At 41.7% G+C, this 19362-nt stretch overlaps 1 protein-coding gene across 7 annotated transcripts in view; it reads right to left on the bottom strand.

Annotated features, from left to right (window-relative positions):
• Nucleotides 1-19362, bottom strand: part of ncam1a (neural cell adhesion molecule 1a) — a 233470-nt gene that overhangs the window by 71393 nt on the left and 142715 nt on the right. For all 7 annotated transcript variants that reach the window (XM_068715650.1, XM_068715643.1, XM_068715645.1 and 4 more), the window contains exons 2-4: nucleotides 3809-3883; nucleotides 1956-2165; nucleotides 853-996 (exon numbers count right to left, since the gene is read on the bottom strand). In XM_068715650.1, coding sequence (XP_068571751.1) covers nucleotides 853-996; nucleotides 1956-2165; nucleotides 3809-3883 — 429 coding nt within the window. The remainder of the gene's footprint in view (nucleotides 1-852; nucleotides 997-1955; nucleotides 2166-3808; nucleotides 3884-19362) is intronic.

Genomic DNA, 19362 nt, shown 5'->3' with positions numbered 1-19362 from the left:
TCACCACTGCGACTGCGACTCGGCATTGGAACACATGACGAGGGCTGTAAATTCCAGCTGATTCCAGCTTCCGTCGTCCACTGTCAGGGAGCGAGGTACAAAGTCCTTTCTAGCCTGAAAGCACTGAGTATTTGATGTACTCGAAAAAGATTTTCTGTGGAGTCTACCTTTTTTAATAGTACAGTTACAAGAATGAGCTAACTTGGCGATCCCACAATGAGGACAGGGCTGCACGAACTGTCCAAAAAAACGTCTGCCATGTCTCTGCTCTTAAAACCTCATTTCTATTGCATCATGTGTTAAACTAATAGCATTGAGTCAGGGGAAAACTGGTGAAAAACATATGAGAAAATGCAAATGACCTCAGTATTTTTAAGCTTGTTAAACTTGCTGACCTGCATAACTTCGGTAGGTCTAGACTGCATTGTCTTATATTGTTACAGACAGCAGTTGCAGACAGAAATGATATCGTTAGTTCTTTTCTTCCCCTTCCACTTTTTTTCTTCAGTTTTTCAGATTATTTCCGCCTCCAGAGTATTTCTCCCTCTATTTGGAGAACTTAAAGTCCAATCTGCCCTCATACATCCTTTCTACTGGCAATAACCACTTCATGCTGGGCCAAACAAATCATAAGTCCCATGTTCATGCATCATCTGTGAGGTCTAAAACTCCCCCCCCCACTGAAAAATGCTCATATTTGCTCATAGATGAGGGGCAGCAGGAAAAGGAGACGAGGAAGAGTGTGGCAAATGGATTGGAAAAGGCAAATTGGCGAACGGCATTGGTAGGAGGGTGAGGTGACTGCTCAGGGAGGTGTGTGGGGGGGGGACATTGTCGTTTGGGCCGGCTCACCATCTTTGGCAACCTGGATCCTGGAGCCCTTGTGCTTCCAAATGATGGTGGGCGGCGGCGAGCTGACCACATCGCACACTATGTCCGCATCATCGCCTTCATTGAACTCCTGTGGGCTGGGAGCACTCTCAAAGGTGATCTTTTCTGCAGACAGATGTGAGGGACAGACGGACACTTTTTAAAAAAGGCGAAAACTTTCACGCGTCATATTAAGATTGCTTTCAATAAATCGAGGCAACTAATGGTTGGTTCTGCTTCTCTCATTAATGTTTGGTTGGTCTAAATTGTACTTTATCGCAGATGTTGCGCGATGGTAGTCAAGGTAAAGAGTTCAATGGGACAACTCAGTTGAATGCTGTTTGTCTACTGTTGTAAGAGAGTTGTAAAATCCTTCCTTTTAACGTAACAAGCCGTGGAGCGACTTGGCTTCTGAAAAGCTTCAAACTTTGAAATCTATGAACAGGACTTCCTAGATTATATTTTATTGTCCCGGTTGAAACAACTCAACCTCATAATCTTTTTGGTTTTAAAGTGAACTAATGAGTTAGTGTCGAAAAAAAGGTAGAGGGTCAAGTAAAAGCTTACGTTTTTCAAGACATACCAACAAAGGACTTATTAATGAATAGTTTAACCTGGAGGACTTGTTGTCCTGGATGACCAAGTATAACTTCATCTTTTGTTTACATTTGGCTGGGATGCCAACAATGCGGGGGGGTGAATACATGTTAAATGAAATGTCTTTAAAACTAAGGTATACAGCATATATAAGCAGTCTCCTGTAAATTACATTCCTATTGTACTAAACAGTTTTGCTAAATAATACATTGCCAGTGAATGTAATCCACTGGACATATCTGTCGAGCAATTAGTAAAACACAAAGGTATTTTTAAGGTTTACAGTAATTGCTGTTTTTGTACTGCACAGCGGGAGCAGGTTGTTTCCAGTCTTTGTCTTCAATGTCAATGGTCTAATAAAAAAAAAAAAAATTTTTAAAAATGTTTCTCATAATTTAAATTAAAAAAACACATAAGACATGAGGCATTCTATTTCAAAAATGTACTGCTGCAAATTAGTATTAAAAAAAAAAAAAGATGGGACTTACGGAAGATCTTCACTTGGACCGTGGCCTGGGCTTCCTTGTCCCCGTTCCTCGCCACACACTTGTAGATACCGGCGCTGTCCACGTTGGCGTGGTATATGGTGAGGGACGACGTGGTTTCATCGCTACGGCTCACAAAGATGTCTGGCCTGTTGGGGAGGATCTTCTCCCCGCTGGGGGCGTACCAGTCTATGTCTTTAGCATCTCCAACCACTGACACACAGCAAAGTAAATGAGAGAAGTCAACAGCAGCCATTTAAATGATGATGATGATGATGATGATGATGATGTTACATCGTAGGTGTAAACTGTTAACCGAGTTTAGGCAAGACTCTGTGCTCGCTTGCTATACTGTGAGAAAAGCATAAATCGGAACTCAAAATGAAAGATGAAGCAGGAATAGTCATAACTTCTATGAGTCACAAATTATTTTGCGCGATGATGGCTCGAACACATTATTGTTAAATCAAAACCCGTCTCGTCTTTTCAAGACCAGACTAAATATGCTCACTAAAACATAAAAAAAAAAAAAAAAAAGACTGGCATGAATTATTTCTATTTGCTCAGTAGAACAGAGGATTATTCAGCAGCAGGCAGAAGAAAAATCAAACAACGATCATTTTTTTTTTTTTGAAAAAGGCATTATTTGATTCCCTGAAACGTAATGTCAACACTACATCCATTCTGACATCCTTTTCAATGGGAGGATTAGAATTCAAGCTGAAGCCACACTCTTTTATGGAGCAATACAGAACAGAACATGGAAGAATAAATTGGTTGCGTAATACTTATATGAATATCTATAATGCCCATGTCTTCAGTGCATTATGATACCTTATAATCTGTTTATAGCCCTGTATAGTAATTGTTAAAAACATTCATAAATATTCATAATTCTTAACAATAATCACACATTATAAAGAATTTTATGGTGTCACTCAATGACATATTTTGCCGTGTATTATGATTGTCATAGTAATACGTTCACATCATATGAAATTGAATCACTGTAATAATGCATTATCATGTGATCATAAGTCACTCAAAGCGGTCATTGTTTGCAAAAAGTAAAGTAAAAATACATTTTACAATATTTTGTGTGTGTGTGCATAAAGTTTATTATATTTTTTGTCACTTTACTTAAAACAAACAAACACTTTGGAGTAATTTATAACTACATCATAATGCATTGTAACAGTGATAATAATACATTAGAAAAAAGAAAGTAAATCTGTTACAACAAGAAATTATAATGCAAGATGATCCATGCAACAAAAAAAAAAAAAATGTCAGTCGGTTGGTTTTGTAATTTGGGTGAAGTGAGCCGTTATTGTGTAGGCTCTGCAGTTTTATAATAACCGTGACCTACTGACTGGCATGATTTTATTCATGTACCGAATAGTCCAAAATGTCAGACAGCTCACCCACCAAATGCAAATCCCACCTGTAACTCAGGTCATCTGATAGCTGCACATGTACGTTCAAGCGTCTAAGACCTGTCTCATTATCTCTTCAGACTGCATGTCTCTCCCACCTCGCTCAAGCCCCCCCCCCACCCCACCCCACCCCACCCCCCCGACTGTGATCAGAACTTCCCTCTACCTCCTTTAGAAAAACACGGCTCACTTCATTTATCCGTGTCTTCTTTTCAACACCGTCTTGTCTTTTTTTTGTCTCGCGTTTCTTTAATACGTGACTTCTAATCAGAGCACATTCAAAACGACATCAGTCTCATTATTCAAAGATCACTTTTATCAGATGATCTAAATGAATACTGCCAGAATCGTAAAAAAACACGAGGGGGGAAAATCCGCAACAGGCCGTGTTGAACGAGGTACGTTTGAGATCGCGCTTACCTTCGCAGAGGAAAAACTTGGACTCTCCGACGCTGATCTCTCCTTGTGTTGGAGTGATTTGCACCTGGATGGCGGCTGTGGGAGAAGAAAAGACGACAGAGCAGAATATACATTGGTCTCTGGGTTGCGGTGAGAGGAATGGTGACACGGGGGGGCGAAGCACAATAAGGCTGAGGCTCAAAATCAAATTGCTTTGCCTGCTCAAAAGAACAACCATTTTTCAGGCTTACCCTCTATGAATGAAACTCCGGGATGAAACGTCTCTGCTCACTAGAGTGCAACATCTCCATGTGCAGATGGGTCATGAGTCTACATTTTTTTTTTTTCTACAAGGGCAATGTTGAACTGTCTGGTTGTTAGTGGGATGCACTTGCCATGGATGAATTGTACATAGAAGGCATTGCTAACGGCACAATCAGTTTTGACATTTTCAGGCTTTTCACTGTGGTATAAAGTGGCCGTTTGGTGAATGCTTTGCTCGGCTTTGGTCATCCGATTACACGTCACCGACGGTTGGCCCTCCTGGTAGCCTGTTAGTCCTGCAGGACAATCACAGCTGGTATACGGTATTAAGGCTGAGCTCTAAAACGTTACGTATTAAGCACACTGCTGTGTACTCGACATATTGAACGCACAACAAGAACACATTCAGAGAGACGACTGCACTCCGTGGCCTTGTGATTCACTCCTAAAAAAAAAAAAGAAGCTATACCTTTTGCTGCCAACACTTCCAAGGTGCGAGCTTGTTATGAACTCTTGTTCCTGCGACTCTGTGACAATCAGCGGTCCCGACACCTGGCGATGATGTCAAAAAGGAGGAGAAAGCATGCAGTGGGCGCCTCATGACTGATTGAAACGGAAGGCTAGCGAATGCGCGGCACATTATATTGACAATAATTAAGTTCTCAAGAATGAGGTATTTCAAATTATGCGATTGTAATTAGTATGAGGGTAAGACGATCTTCAGTCCTCAGATGCAACCTTCAATATATTAGTAACACTATCTAAAGATTTATTTTCTCACTCGGTGTGTATATTAGCCACCTGACTGAGTCATTCCAGGCTGTTCTCGTTCTCCTTCAACCCATCTCTCTGCTTCTCCCGGCAGATGATTAAGACGGCATAATGCCGTAAATCAAAGAATATCCTTTTTTTTCTCCCCTCAGACTCTTAATTCACTTCATCTCTCAGCAGAAGCAAAAAGCTGCGGTGACGCAGACAAACACCTGGTGTTTGTTCATGACTGCGTGCTAACACATTCAAATCGCTCGCATATTCAACGAAAAGTGTCAAAACGCGTAATCGTTTTCAAAAAGGCTTAATCAGGAAATCATCACTTGCACGTGTGCGTCAGAGTGACAGGACATGACATTTTTTTTTTTTTTTTTTTTTCATAGGTGAAACCATTTCATTTAAGTCTCTCTTCAGTGATGTGCAGCATTGGGGATGTGAAGCACAGACCGCGAAGCAGAAACACTCCTGAATCGTGATCCGGAGCTTGACAGAGAAACCCCGCTGAGCCTTCAGCGTGTCGCCACTTCACACAAATGAGTGAGTCAGTCTCAGCCCAGCTCTCACCAGGAGATGCATGGGAATGGTTTCCTAAGACCCGCCATTCAAAGACAGGTAGCCAGCCATCATCACGGCAACAGTGAGACGTCGCTGTTTCACGAAGCGTCCATTTTCATAACCATAGAAACGCGTCCGTGACGGAGAAGAGGCGGTCACAGCGGTGGACCGTTTGTTGTTACGTTGTTTGTTTGTTTTTTCCCCCCGTAATGTGACTAGAGGCGCCACCGTTTCTCCGTGAAGCTGAAACCTGAAACATTCACAAACTGCACACATGTACACACGACAAGCTCTTTGAGTTCAGCGCGTCGCCGTGTTTAGTTGTGTGTACGATGGGCGAATCGGAAACGCTCGCGGGAGATTCAGTCTTCCGCTCAGTAGAAAAACACACAAAAGTGTGCAGGCGTGCGAGCGTCGCGGCGCTCTAAAGCAGAACCGGTCAACTTCACAACCTGCGCTCCTGAGAGACGACGCAACTAAGACATACATACGTACATACATACATACGTTCGGTCGGTCGGTCGGTCGGTCGGTCGGTCGGTCGATCGATAGATAGTAACTTTATTAATCCCGCGAGGGGAAATTATTTAGTAACAAGCAGCAATAGGTTCCAGAGCAGCAATAGGTTACAGGTATAAAAATCTTAATATTATATATATATATATATATATATATATATATATATATATATATAAAAAAATGCACATGTCACAATACACAAAATATAGAGTTATAATAGAGTAAAGATGTTATATAAAAAATGCACACTATACACACAGTGAATAGAATAACAGGATAATATTAAATCAGCATGGCTGCTCACGTTAAGCAACGGGCGACAAATGATGTCTTACCTGGTCGAGAATAGTCTCACATATTGATTTCAGTAAACTATTCAAGGTGAGAATAACATCTCCCCCCCCCGCCCCAATATGGCTTAGTCAAAAAAAAAAAAAGTTGTGCAAATATTGATTTGCTGCCACATAAATGAAGTGCCCTTTGTTCCAGGTTATGCAGGCTCTAAAAGGCATGGAAAACCACTACCCACAGTCTGTTTGCTTTTACGGGCTGGAGGTAGATACAAAGAAAACAACATATCCATTTTCTTCCCTCATCCAGTAAGAGATCACAGATACCGAGCTGCAAACCCGAGCCGTGCCTCCTAAGACTAGGACAACTGGCCAGAAATCAACTGATCATATCTGCAACACTAAAGACAACAAAAAAAAAAAAAAAGAGTTCAGGCGGTGTGGGAAAGATAGCTATTCCCAAGAGCCATTTCCTCAGCGTATTGTCTCTAAATGGCCACTTGTGTCTCCAGGACGAAGCGGTTGTGGAGTCTTTGTGAGCTTTCGTCTCTGCTGAGAGCATATTGTGAGTTGTAAAATCAAGGTGTAAAAAACGAGGGGAGAGGACGCCAGCTTTAATTACTGTAGAAATCTGAAACACTTGTTCTTCGTCCAAATCTTTGTTCTGCATCTGAACAGTGTTTTTTTGGGGGGGTTTTTTGGTTCAGATAAAGCCTTTCAAATCCTGACCTCTCTTGTCAAAAACATTCTCTCTTCAGACAGGGTTATTATTCAACGATGGGCGCATTCGTATAAACTAGAGGTTTGATGCCAAAATTCTTAAAAATTGTAATCGTATTCAGTGTTCATGACTTCATAAGAAACTTAATCCCTGCTCTATAGACCACAAATCATTTCAATAAATGTGTGATATTGCTTGGTGCTCGCCCCAGAAATACGACACAACAGTATGAAGACATAAATGGAATATTATTTAATTCTTTCTGACTGCCACAGACGGTGTTTATGAAATGCTTTAAGAAAGTGACAAAGTGACTGGTAAAAATATTGAAACAGATTAGAGCATGAGGAGAGCTTTGGATTTGGACTTTTGGAAGACTCATTAAATATCTGTATCTATTATAATATGTATTTCTTTTGAGAGTTGTATGACTTGATGCTATAGAAAATGGTCAGCAGTTATAGAAATGGTATGAAATGTGTTATATAAATAGGATAAAAAATGTCAGTACCATCCTCAAATCACTGGAACTAAGAAAGACCCTACCTAGGTATTACAATATTATAATATACAAAAAGCAGAGGAGATTTGGGGCGAAGGAGATGTAGATTAACAGAAGGGATGGAAAGAAGCGCTTGGCACAGTGAGGGATAAAGGACGAAGCTATCTGACCTGTTCACTCGTGACACCAATCTAATATCCCTCCACTAAGACCTCCAGTCCTCTCTGAAGTCTCCAACAGACTTAGAAACAACAATAGAAGGATAGATTTTTTTTTTTTTTGGGGGGGCAGATCATTAAATCTGACAAGTTGGGACCGTTCACCAAACTCACAGTTACAGTAATGGGCCAACCTCCAGCACAGAGCTGGATGTCACCCTTTCAGATGAAAGCACATGTGTGTCATCAAAGGATGTTAGTTTTAATAACCAATGTTTGTGTCCCTTTCGCCCCAAAGGTAACATACTCCACCCAAATCATGATTTTTTACTTTTACTTTTATAGTTTTATAAAGCACTATATGGTTGATATAAATGTAAAAAATACTCATATCAAACGTATTTTGAGTTCAGAAATGTTGATGTAAAAGATATTTTTGTTTCAGAGGATGATGGGATTCGACGCATCCGCGGTGTGCAGAAACGCCAACGTTTATTCTGGCGACCGGGTCGCATATTACAACATCGTCAATAAACCAATGCGGATGAAGTGAGCGAAACCGAAAAACAGGAAACGCGTCCGGCACATGACCCAGAGTGACCTACTGTAGCTCCAGCTGACTGACTTTAAGTTAGCGCTGTGCTAATGCTGGAGAACGCTGTACAGAGACCATGTAAAAGCCAGTCACTGAGGTGAGGACAACGATGAAAACAGCCATTTACTCTCCGCTCTTGACACACAGTCATGCTAACGAGCTGACTTGGACACAAGTAGATCTATAGCCACGGTGTAGAGACCCCTGGGAAATTGGGGTTATCTGGTTCACACATTGTGCTTTAACTCATTCACGGAGGATTTTTGTCTGCACAGCAGCTTTGACTCTGACAAATGTTTGTATAAATAAAATTCCAATCTGCCTTTCTCCCCCTGTAGACTTTCAGTGCCATGTCCCTCGTATTCCCAGCTTTTGAGTGGCGAACAACTGTATAACCAAAGATGAAAGTTTCCAGCGTTATTATTATTTTTTATTTTATTTTCAGACGAGTTGTTCTCTGAAACCATCCACAGAGGCAATTAGAGGCCACAGTAACCCAAGACACACACACACACACACACACACACACACAAGTCATTTCACTGCATCCACATGGAAGAGGGTTTCCCGCAGTGTTTACCTGCAGGTCCTCCTCACAGGTACTGTTTGCTCTTTAATATCCCCTTACAAACCCCGTCTTCTAAAAACTACACACATCAGTCATTTGCAACAGTGAATAAAAAAAACAAAACACTTCACACAAATAATGCTTTTCATCAACGTCGCCAGAAGCCAGGATTTTAGAAATAGCGAGGTAACGGTTCTAATCCCCTCAGGTGGTATTCTTTCTTTCCTCCGAACTAAAAGCAAATAAAAGGAACATTTAAACCATACTGTAACTGCTTTGTATTAATAAATTCCCCATACACCTTTTAAAATGAATATGAGAGATACAAATAAAAAACAAGGAAACTGCAACCAGTTCATGTATTATTTTTTTTGCCTATAAAGTCTGAACTGAAAGCATTCAGGGCAGTAGGATTAAAAAGAAATTACACTGCTATTATCCTTTAATTAAAACAAAGAGAGGTAGGGCCTTTTGTAATAACTCAAGGAAACGGAAGCCATTAAATAACTTACATATACACCCATACAAAGGCACACACACACACACACACACACACACACACACACACACACACACACACACACTATGTTTGCCTACTTAATAGCTTGCCAGCAGATTGATTATTCATGTTATTAATTTGACAAAGTTAGGAGAGAAGTTAGATGGCAAAGCACATTCAAAGCTACTTTCAAAGCTCAGAAGAGATATTAGCAACGGTGTCTTAATTCACTGATAATCCCTCCACACTTTGAAGCAAATATGCCCGTGGGCTTTTAATAACAATGACCAAAAAGCACTGAGTGAAGATGTGAGCGTTGGCATTCTGCAGCGAGAGAATTACGGACTTTTACAGCCCGGTACCGTAAATAGGCTTTTAGCATCTTAACCGCAGGGTTCTTTAATTCCAAATATTTATACAGGCCACTTGTCCATCATTCCGTCTTTTTAAGGCTAGTTTGTAAAGCGAACTGACGAGAAGCGGTCGGCCCTGCTGGGGGAAAACCTGACGTTTGAGGCAGCTCCATTCCTGTCTCGTATTGGGAGGTTTGCACGCCTAATTGGGGGCCTGGCAGACGGTGGTGACTGGCTCGATTACAAGGAGGCTACAACAGTCAGCTGTTGGTGCTTAACATGCGAGTCACGTCGGAGCAAGCGCACACACACTATGCAGGGGCAGACGGCACCGAGCGGAGCCACACCGGGACGCGTTACATCGCCGGAGCGAACACTTAGAAAGCGACGATCTGAGGATTTACTGTACGGCAAGTCTTTCCTCTGCTGTGCACAGTATGTGGATTAGATTGTCGAGTGCTGTGGCTGGTGAATCCCTGTGTTCGGGGAAAAAAATAAAAAAATAAATGTCAAGGCGTCAGCAATGACGACAAAGACCTGAGCAAGATCGCCAGTACACAGTAAAATGTTACACTCCCAAAGCTTTCCCAAAGAAGTCTTCATTTTCCTCTCACACCTCTTACAAAATGAGACAGGTTCCTCTTTAACTCCCCACAGGCAGTAAGGAGGGACTAATGAATTCATGAGGTATAATGAGACTATTTTCATCCTTGAAATTGAAGCTATTGCACTTTATGTGAATGTTAGATTGCATTTTTTTTTTGCCATTATTTGACAACTGGAGGGGGAGACAGGTGGGGTCCCCAGACCGGAGAGAGATTATGTTTGCAATGCTTTCTCACATAACTGCAAGCGCTGCAGAAACATTGGGTTGTCTTTAAGATCTGGACTTAAGGTGGGATATATAGCTGGATCTCTACATCTCTAAATAATCATTCTCACAAATAAAAAAAACTAAAAAAAACATCAAAGACTTCAAATATTATGCGACAGAACTGGTTATTCTCATCTAATGTCTTCTAATGTGCGAGATCTTTCTTGGAGTCGTGACTCTGTCCCGTTTACGGCGCTTTCCTTTTAAAACCTGAATGGTGATTCCCTCAATGGCTTAAAAGCTTTTCGCGTTCAATTCTGCATGTTTTTGTCCGAGGTATCGGTACAAACCGTCCTCCGAGCTGAAGTGAGCCATAGATTCGGCAAAGCTGACATCATAGAGCAGATGGGTGTGATAAGGAATACAAAAAAAAAAAAAGGACTGCATCACACGTCAATTGGCTTGACACAATGTCTATTGACTACATAGAATTAAAGAGTAAAAGTGTCAGACTTGACCTCACCTGAACACATCGAGTCCCCTCTGCAAAGCCTTCCTCTGCCGCCCCAATGCTTTGTCGAACGAGCTCGTGTTGCCCGACAGCACATCCAGAAGAAGGCATCAACGGACCGGACGGACCCACAGCCGAGCTCTCTCCGCTCTAACCCTTCTCTAACCCACGCACACTTGAAGAAGCTTCTCCACGAACTTCAAAAGGATTTTTCTGACAGGCATTTCACAAAAAGCATTCAGTACATCATTTACAGCACCGCATGGACACCAACAGTGGTGTCTGTCTTCGTACTTGCTCCCTATCCACACGGCAGCTTCTATCTAAACCCATTCTCTGACATGCCAATCAAATACACTGTTCCCAGTAATTGTGTGGCCTCAGAGTAGAGCTGTTGCAACCGTTGTAGGGTATGTGGGATGGAAATACAATGAACATGCTAACTCCTGTTTGCTTTACTCTAGGGGTGGGGTGGGTGAGGGGGGGGCATTACATGTAAATATGTGTAATCTTGGAAATCTTCAGGGATACAATACATGTTTTTCTTATTTTTACCTTATCTTGTGTTGGAGAAAAATAACTTTTAGAATGATCAGTTCTTACTGTTTAACATACAAGGCTCCATGAAGTCTGTGGCTCCTGTGTGAACTCTCTTCACACTTGTTATCCTCAGATGTTCCTCGTTTAGCAGTCACTGTGACCTTCTGTAAGGGGACGATTGTATATCTTACTAAACGTCAAGATGACGTTTGCTTGTGCGGAAGGGGCGAGTTCCAGACATGCCACGTAGCTTTATGCAAATGAATCTGTGCAAACACACTTGTGTGTTATCCAAAGTATAAATATCAGAGACTCAGAGACGGACCTCTGAGCAGCCTTGATACATGACTTGTATGCGTTTCAACTCTGTCTCCTTCTTGCAAGAATAAATGTCCTGTGATAATTACTTTTACATCGGCTTCGAGTGAATTTCTCTAACATCTTGTTTTGTTTTTTTTGTTAAAGTGAAATATGGTGTGTGTATGTAACCTGCAAGTCCGACAGCAGAAATCCCCTAAACCACATAAAACAAGCACGTCATCGCCATGAGGTCGTACATAGGTTTCTGAAGAGCCAAAGTGAAGCTCAAAGTGGGCGGCTCCAAACATCGGCGTCTTAGCTCGAGGATAAAACCTGAAAAGTGATGCCGGCGGCACAGAGGTCATCCGGAGGCATCCCCTCATCCAACGCTCACGCATTGGCCAACAGGATGCCCTCTGGACAATTAACAACACCGCCATATTATTTGCAACAACACCACGAACACGGACCAAGAGCTTAAGTTCAGCGACTCCTATTAACCAAGGTGACACCTAGCAGCCAGCTAGCAGCTGTGACAGCACCCATCTGTCACTTGAAGCGGTCACGCCCTTAATTATGCAAAACTTTAAGCTTTATGATAATTTGAACAAGTGAGCAATACAAAAATTGCATCCCCGTTCAACGGGGATATTAGCCATAGAGACCAAAAGCTTCTTTTGTACCTTTCACAGGAGAGTGTTGCATATTTCGCCTTAAAGCCAAAAAACGAAAGAGGAGAGATGTTGAACAGAGTGTAAGACTTTACTCACAGCTGAATCCGTTGAAGATCAACAAAGACTATGTTTGTTCCAAGTAAAGATGCTTTTGGCGAGATGGGCCATGGAGATGTTTGCCTTCTCTCCAATTTAAGGGGACTATGGCACTCGGCTTGTGGCGCTCAAAGTGCCGAAAAGCATACTTTCGAAAAAAAAACTCAACAGCGATGTCTCTTTCCAGAAAACATGACCTGGTTTCAAAGGAAAATGAATTTGCAGGGGGAAACAGTGAATAGCTGTTAGCTTCCTAACAAAACTAACTTTGAGAATAATTAATTTGTGTTTTAAAGATAAATTAGCCTTTCAGAAGCGTCTCCTCCACTTATCATTAACCTGCTGTACTTTGAGACGTTGCACAAAGCACTAAGCAGCCGTTTGCATGTGCTGTGTGTGGGTGTCAGGACTTAATCAAATTGACATGGACGTGTCAGCCACTAAGCTCCTTCTCTTCACATCTTTCAGTCATTCACCACCGGAGCTTTGTCAGGATTACAGTTGTTACCATCGTCCCCCCCCCCCCCCCAAACCCGCCACCACTTCAGTTGTCATCCAAGCGCATTACAAGTAGAGAGGAGTGAATCCGGAAGAACACAAACGTGTGCTGCAGAAATAAACACTTTTCCAATAACTTACAGTGTAGAAAGTTTGAGACTTTGACTACGGTGTGACATGGGCTACTTCATATTTACCCTCCACTTAATAAAAAAAGAAATGTGCCGTCTCACTTCATCCCCCTCCAAACAAATAAACTTCCTGACATATTTCCAATAGCTGCTCCTCTCCTGTCATTATTAATATGTGGATATTTAACACAGGCCAAACAGTGAAATGTCCCTTTTTTGTCACCGATTAATTTGTGCCTTCTCATTCTGACAGCGCCTAATTACTAAACCTGGAGAGAATGCTAAAAGAAGGCTAAATGGCTGGAAAAAAGCAGCAGCAGAAGGGGAAAAAAAAAGAAAAAAAAAATCTGGCTGTGAATAAATTACATGTAAAACCAGTGAGTGTAAAGGGCGGACTGACTAAAGATTATAAAACACAAGGCAGAGATCTAAAGCGCTGCCAGCAGTTCATAAAGCTGCAGCTGAGAAGCACAACAGTGCTCAGAAACATCCGTGGCACTCGGCCCAGTAAATTTACAGAAATTGTGTCTTGTTGTTGGTACAACAGGAAAGCTCTTAGTGGTCAAATTAGATACATATATTGTGTATAAGTGAACATTTTATCATGTTGTTGGAGAAAAACAGGGCAGAAGTTCGCTAGTTTCATTTGGGTTCATCCTCTGAGGACCACGAATAACTAGGGTTGGGTACCGAAAACCGGTTCCTATACAACCGGTGCCTACCGGACCGAAACGCAACGCAGATGTCGGTGCTTCCTTTCGGTGCCGAGGCAAATATGCTCATATTTCTGCAAAAGAATTGCTGAAGTTTATTTATATTTATTTAAGTATACTGTAAACTGTTGTTAACAGTTAATATATTGTTCATAGTTTGAAGTTGAAAAGTTTGAATCTGTAGTTTGAAGTCAAGTGTTTTGTATTTATTTATATTTATAGTATACTTCAAACAGTTAATATATTGTTCAATTTGAAGAAAACAACTTGCCTTGGCAATAAAAAAAAGCCTTTCTTTAATGTCGTCAATCGTGTTTTTTTTAAAGTATCGGTTCAGGCACCGTTTAGGCACCGGAAAAAACCCAAACGATACCCATCCCTACGAATAACCACATCAAATTTCATGGAAATCCTTTTGTCCCGTCTCAAACATATTGGTTGGATGTAAATGTTGATCGCATGTTGGTGCTAGTAGAAAAAAAGGGGGGTCATTAGGAATCATCCTCCGGGGACCAAGAAAAACCTTTCAAAAGTCTATTATAAGTATGAGTGTCTTGCTCTGGACCAAAATGTTGGACAGATGATGAAGCTGTTTAGCTACCAGTGCAAAAACCAAGTTATTGCTCCCTGCACGATATGCTGTTGACGATTAACCTACACATTCAAACAAGACGCTCTTAAAAAGTAAGCTCTGCGAGGCTTTCATTGATGTCCTTTCTTTCCTAAACCACCACCCATCGCACTTCTCGGTTAAAGCAGATCATGAAAAGTATTTCCGAGTAATTTTAAGCAGGGCTGACCTGAAAATGCCGCAGCTCCTACCAATTAACTTCCTGCGGGGCCTGTCTGTCACGAGGTCAAATCCCCTGGTACATTATAATTAACAGCAATACAGCTGAGGCCAAGCTATAATTTAAAGAAAGAAAATGTAATATATTTTAGATGAACTGACGGCTGATATTTTCTTCGCCAAAACAGTCATCATCAACGGCATTATGAAAAAAAAGTGACAACTCATTGTGTTGCTTAAAGTGATACTTCTGCATTCGTGTATTAGTTGTGTGTACACTTACAGAATACTGCTATTGACCTCAAAACTAATGAATTAATGAAAACGTATGTATCCAAAGATATGTATGCAGTCGGTCTGCATGAGTGTTAGGGTTAGGTTTAAACAAATACAAATCAAGAGATTTAACTCAGCCATGACACGGATAAAACCAAACTCACTATGTCTTCTTTCACCCAACAGATGCTTTACACATGGTTGTAAAGCAAGGTGTCGGAGACATCCCCACACACAAAAAAAACCCCTAAAAGAAACGGGGAAACATTTATCACAAGACACAATCTTATGGAGCAGCTGTTTCTTAAGACCAAACTGGATAGAAATCACCCAATCCAAGGCAAAGCACTTCAACTGAAGCTTCAGGGACAGCAAAGTGCTGTTGAAGTAAGAAGCACTTAATGCTGTTATCATTTGTGAATTGAGTCCTTGAGTCAAAAGGGTCAAAGCAACAGCAAATGGACAAGTGTTATCGAATAACTGCAGTGTATTTTTTACGTTTTCTTTGTGATGGCTCTGATGTCTGTGGAAAGTCTAGTCCCAACAGTCTTCAAATTCGCAACAGCCAGGAGCTACTCATTGTTTAATGTTAAAAATCCCTAAGATATCATCATTGGTATCTGTGTGGGTGCAGCTGGTAACAGAACGTGTGTTTTAATAATACAGGTTCCCAAGTACACAAGTTATATCCTGTAGTATATGGCTGTGTTTGATGCGGTTTTTATGGAAACTTGTAGCATTAAATATGACCAACATTACTTGACTCTTTCTTTTGTTATTCAGCCCCAAAACTCAAATTACTATTCCTGTTTTAAGTTTGACTTTCAAGAAGCAAACTTCAGTTTGTAAACTTCACAGTTGAATGGAGACCTATCTAGTGAGGCACAGACAAGAGAGTCTCCATTACCCTTTCACATCCCAGTTTGCCTTTTTGGTTCCTGTATACGTCGGGTATCTTTCATGTATTCTCTTTGTATGCTCAAAGGACATCGGGAGTGAAATTACCAGTCTGCACCCTAATTAACTAATGAGGCCAAAGGGGCCAAATCACTGCCCCATCCTCTTTTCTTTGTCTGACCCTGAGGTGGCCCTGCATCTCACAGAGCTGATAATCACTGCAGAGCTACAGAAGCCTCCCTAGCATACTAATTGTGAAGAAGAGGAATACACCACGAGCAGCAGCAGCAGTCAGTTTAGATCATCTGAACCAAGGTCTTCAGAGGAAACAATCAGGATCTGCTGTTTGCGCCAATGGACTAACTTCCTCGGATCTGCTGGTTGCGCCAATGGACTAACTTTGAGCAAAGCTTAAACCGGTCCAGTGATATAGTACTGCATGCGAAGCTTCTGCTTCTTTCACCTGCTATTATGTAAGCTGTTTCCACTGTAGAGGGCTCCAAGGTTGTACGTTTTACACAAGGTTAATGTTTGCCTTGGATACAAGGTTCCAGGCCTGCAATAAATAACAGAGATACATGTAAGCGGGCTGGTCTTGGGATGCAGTCCATAAGCTTGGGTTACCCACCTTATATTTACCACCCCATGTTGCAATGTTGTAATTTATAGAATCATCTCGTATTCTTTTGCAATCATTGCCAAATCATATTCACAACGCTTCAACTGGGGCTGCGGGATAAGTTATAAGTTTCCCGAGTTATAATACGGCGTCGCTCATAACCAAAGGGACTAGTCGATAGTATGGATCTGGCATTTGCTTTCATTACGTTGGATTTTGATGTGAATTCCTTAAAGCTGCATTCATCGATCGCTTGACTGTGGGGGCAGAAAATTCCTCTCGAGAGGAAATCAAACAGAGTTGTACTAAATGTCCAACTGACACAAGATTTACTCTCTGTTTTTGGTCTGCGCAAGCGAAAGAAGTGAGCTAAAAGAGGGTTAAATGCTCCTGAACGGCAGACCTACAAGTATAGGCGTCTCAGTGAGCTTTACTGGTAACCCTTACCATATATTCATTTCATACTCTGTTAATATATTACATCAATTAGCGGCACTGTAAAAGCACAACATTCCATATGTGATAACCTTCGTGTCCTCCATATAGTAGGTGATACACGATGATCCAAAAGAGATTTCATGTAGAGCTCCTGACTTGGCGCACATAAAGCTTTGGTAAAGTGTCTGAGGAGCTGCCGCCGTGTTATCCTTCATGGGCCAGCAGCCTCATCTGAATTGTTGACAGTGGCTAAATGACCCGAGAGGCTTTTTTTTTTTTTTTTTTTGGCAGCGAGTGGTTTAGATAAACTTCCTGAAATGGAGTCAGTCAGGGCTTCGCCTCCGATCACCTCAGCGAGCCCCATCGCCCTCGGGTCGGTCGGTTATCGCCAAATACCTTTTCAAAATAATATTCCGCAGACGCGATCACTTGTACGTCTGCACATGAAGTGGACAGATGATGTACGAATCTGGATTCAATTTTCCAACGGCAATCTCAAAACTAGATACGGGGAGGGGGGGGGGGGGGGGGATATGCCATTATGAAAGCCATTCAAGTGGATCTGTCATAACCACAAAATTGGAGGATCCAAGATTTTTGGTTTCTAGGATAAATCTTTGTGCGAAGAAACAGCTGAACTTAAATGAACCCGGGCAACACCAAGGTTAGTAACCGGCACAAAACCTAATCAAAACCACACAATGTATTCTGTCCCTCTGCCAGAGGAGGACAGCATGTGCCACAGATCATGAAAGGTGGAAGGGGAGAAAATCAATCTCTATGATATTGTGGTTTTCAGAGAGAAGGGGGAGCTGACCTGAACTCTATTAGATATTTTACCATTACCATCCACACATTGGTCATCCCTTTTGGAGCTATGACAGTTTGTTTTTTTTGCTGCCTGATAATGAGTCATGCGAGGCAAGAGACTTGATTTGTGTGGGCTGATGATTAGGCCAGTATTAATGGAGCCATAATGGGGAGAAACACAGGGTCAACACAAATCTCCATCTGTCCACGGTGTAGTGGAGTCTGAGCTGAAGGAGCTTCTGGTGAACCTGCAGGGATTTTGTCTGACTTTGCCAGATTCAGACTGTTGAACTGATGACAGGCATTAAGCATAACGATATAGAAAGAGCCAATCTTCTCTCTGATGGTCTTGTTTGCTTATGTACGTCATATAGAGGCGTCGGTATTAAACGGAGACCGTTTTAAAAGCAGTTACAAGTTCCTTGTAGTAACTTTAATGACCTAGTTTGGTTCAAAACCTCATTTCTGATTTGTTCAGCCATTCCAGTAGATCTGCCGTTACATCTTGTTGAAAGCTGACTGAGATAACAACTCCTAAAATTGAAGTAGTTCTTCGATCGCGATGACACACATTTAGTTAACCGCTAGCAGCTGCTGCAGCGACGTTTATCTTGACCGAATATATGTCAGCGGGACAGATCCACCACTAGGAAATCTGATCTCTTCCACTTTATGACGCAAAGTTCATATAAAAACAGTTCATAGTAGAATGCAGGTCGACCATTACATCTGTTATCCCTGTCCCTGATATTTAAAACAAACACGTCAAGGAGCAACGTTTTCTTTGCAACACGACATTTAGGAAAAAAACATTGGCAAAAACGATGTTCTCATAGTCTCAACCATGTTCTCATTTGTTACGGGTAATTATAAGGAGGTATTGCAATTAATCTGACAGTGACATATTGGTGTTTAAATATGCTAAACACAGCATTTTTAAAGCAAACTGGGGATGACTAGCATGTGTGTGTGTGTGTGTGTGTGTGTGTGTGTGTGTGTGTGTGTGTGTGTGTGTGTGTGTGTGTGTGTGTGTGTGTGTGTGTATTGAGTAGTTTTAACCTGTGGTGGAGGAAGGAGGATAAGATGTGGTGTGTGTGTGTCCAAGACACAGGCACCCTAAGCCCACAGTATATGGCCCAGTGAATCAAACTGAGCCAGCGGTAAGGATTGACTATAGCAGGATCCATGAACAGACGCTAGCCTTAAATCCAATTGAATCTTTTGCAATAGCTTTACAGCCTCCGGCCAGTTCTGTGCTCATTCCTCACACACACACACACACACACACACACACACATACACACACACACACACACACACACACACACACACACACACACACACACACACACACCATCCCTCACAGGACCCAGAGACACTCCCCTTCTCTCGGTAAGCACTTTCAGCATCATCCAAACGCACGCCAAAGAGACACACTCGTTCACATAACAGATATTATTAAGAAACACAAACCCTGACCGCTGGGATGCGCTTCTGGATTTATAATTGATGGGTATTTCACACTGGCTGCTTGAGAGAGAATACAACTCTTTTTGCATAATTGAGAATGCCTTTTTAATGCGTTCCTATTGAGCCTTTCCATTGGTGCATGCACTGCTCGCTGTGATGGGAGGCTTCAGCTGACAGCTCCTCCATAAACAAAAGGACATTCG

Source organism: Cebidichthys violaceus, unplaced genomic scaffold (assembly GCF_023349555.1).
Source record: "Cebidichthys violaceus isolate CVI_PGR_0920_01 unplaced genomic scaffold, fCebVio1.0.p SCAF_20, whole genome shotgun sequence".
NCBI lineage: Eukaryota > Metazoa > Chordata > Actinopteri > Perciformes > Stichaeidae > Cebidichthys > Cebidichthys violaceus.
The sequence above is the reverse complement of the archived record's forward strand: the minus strand, read 5'-3'. Positions and strand labels throughout refer to the sequence as shown.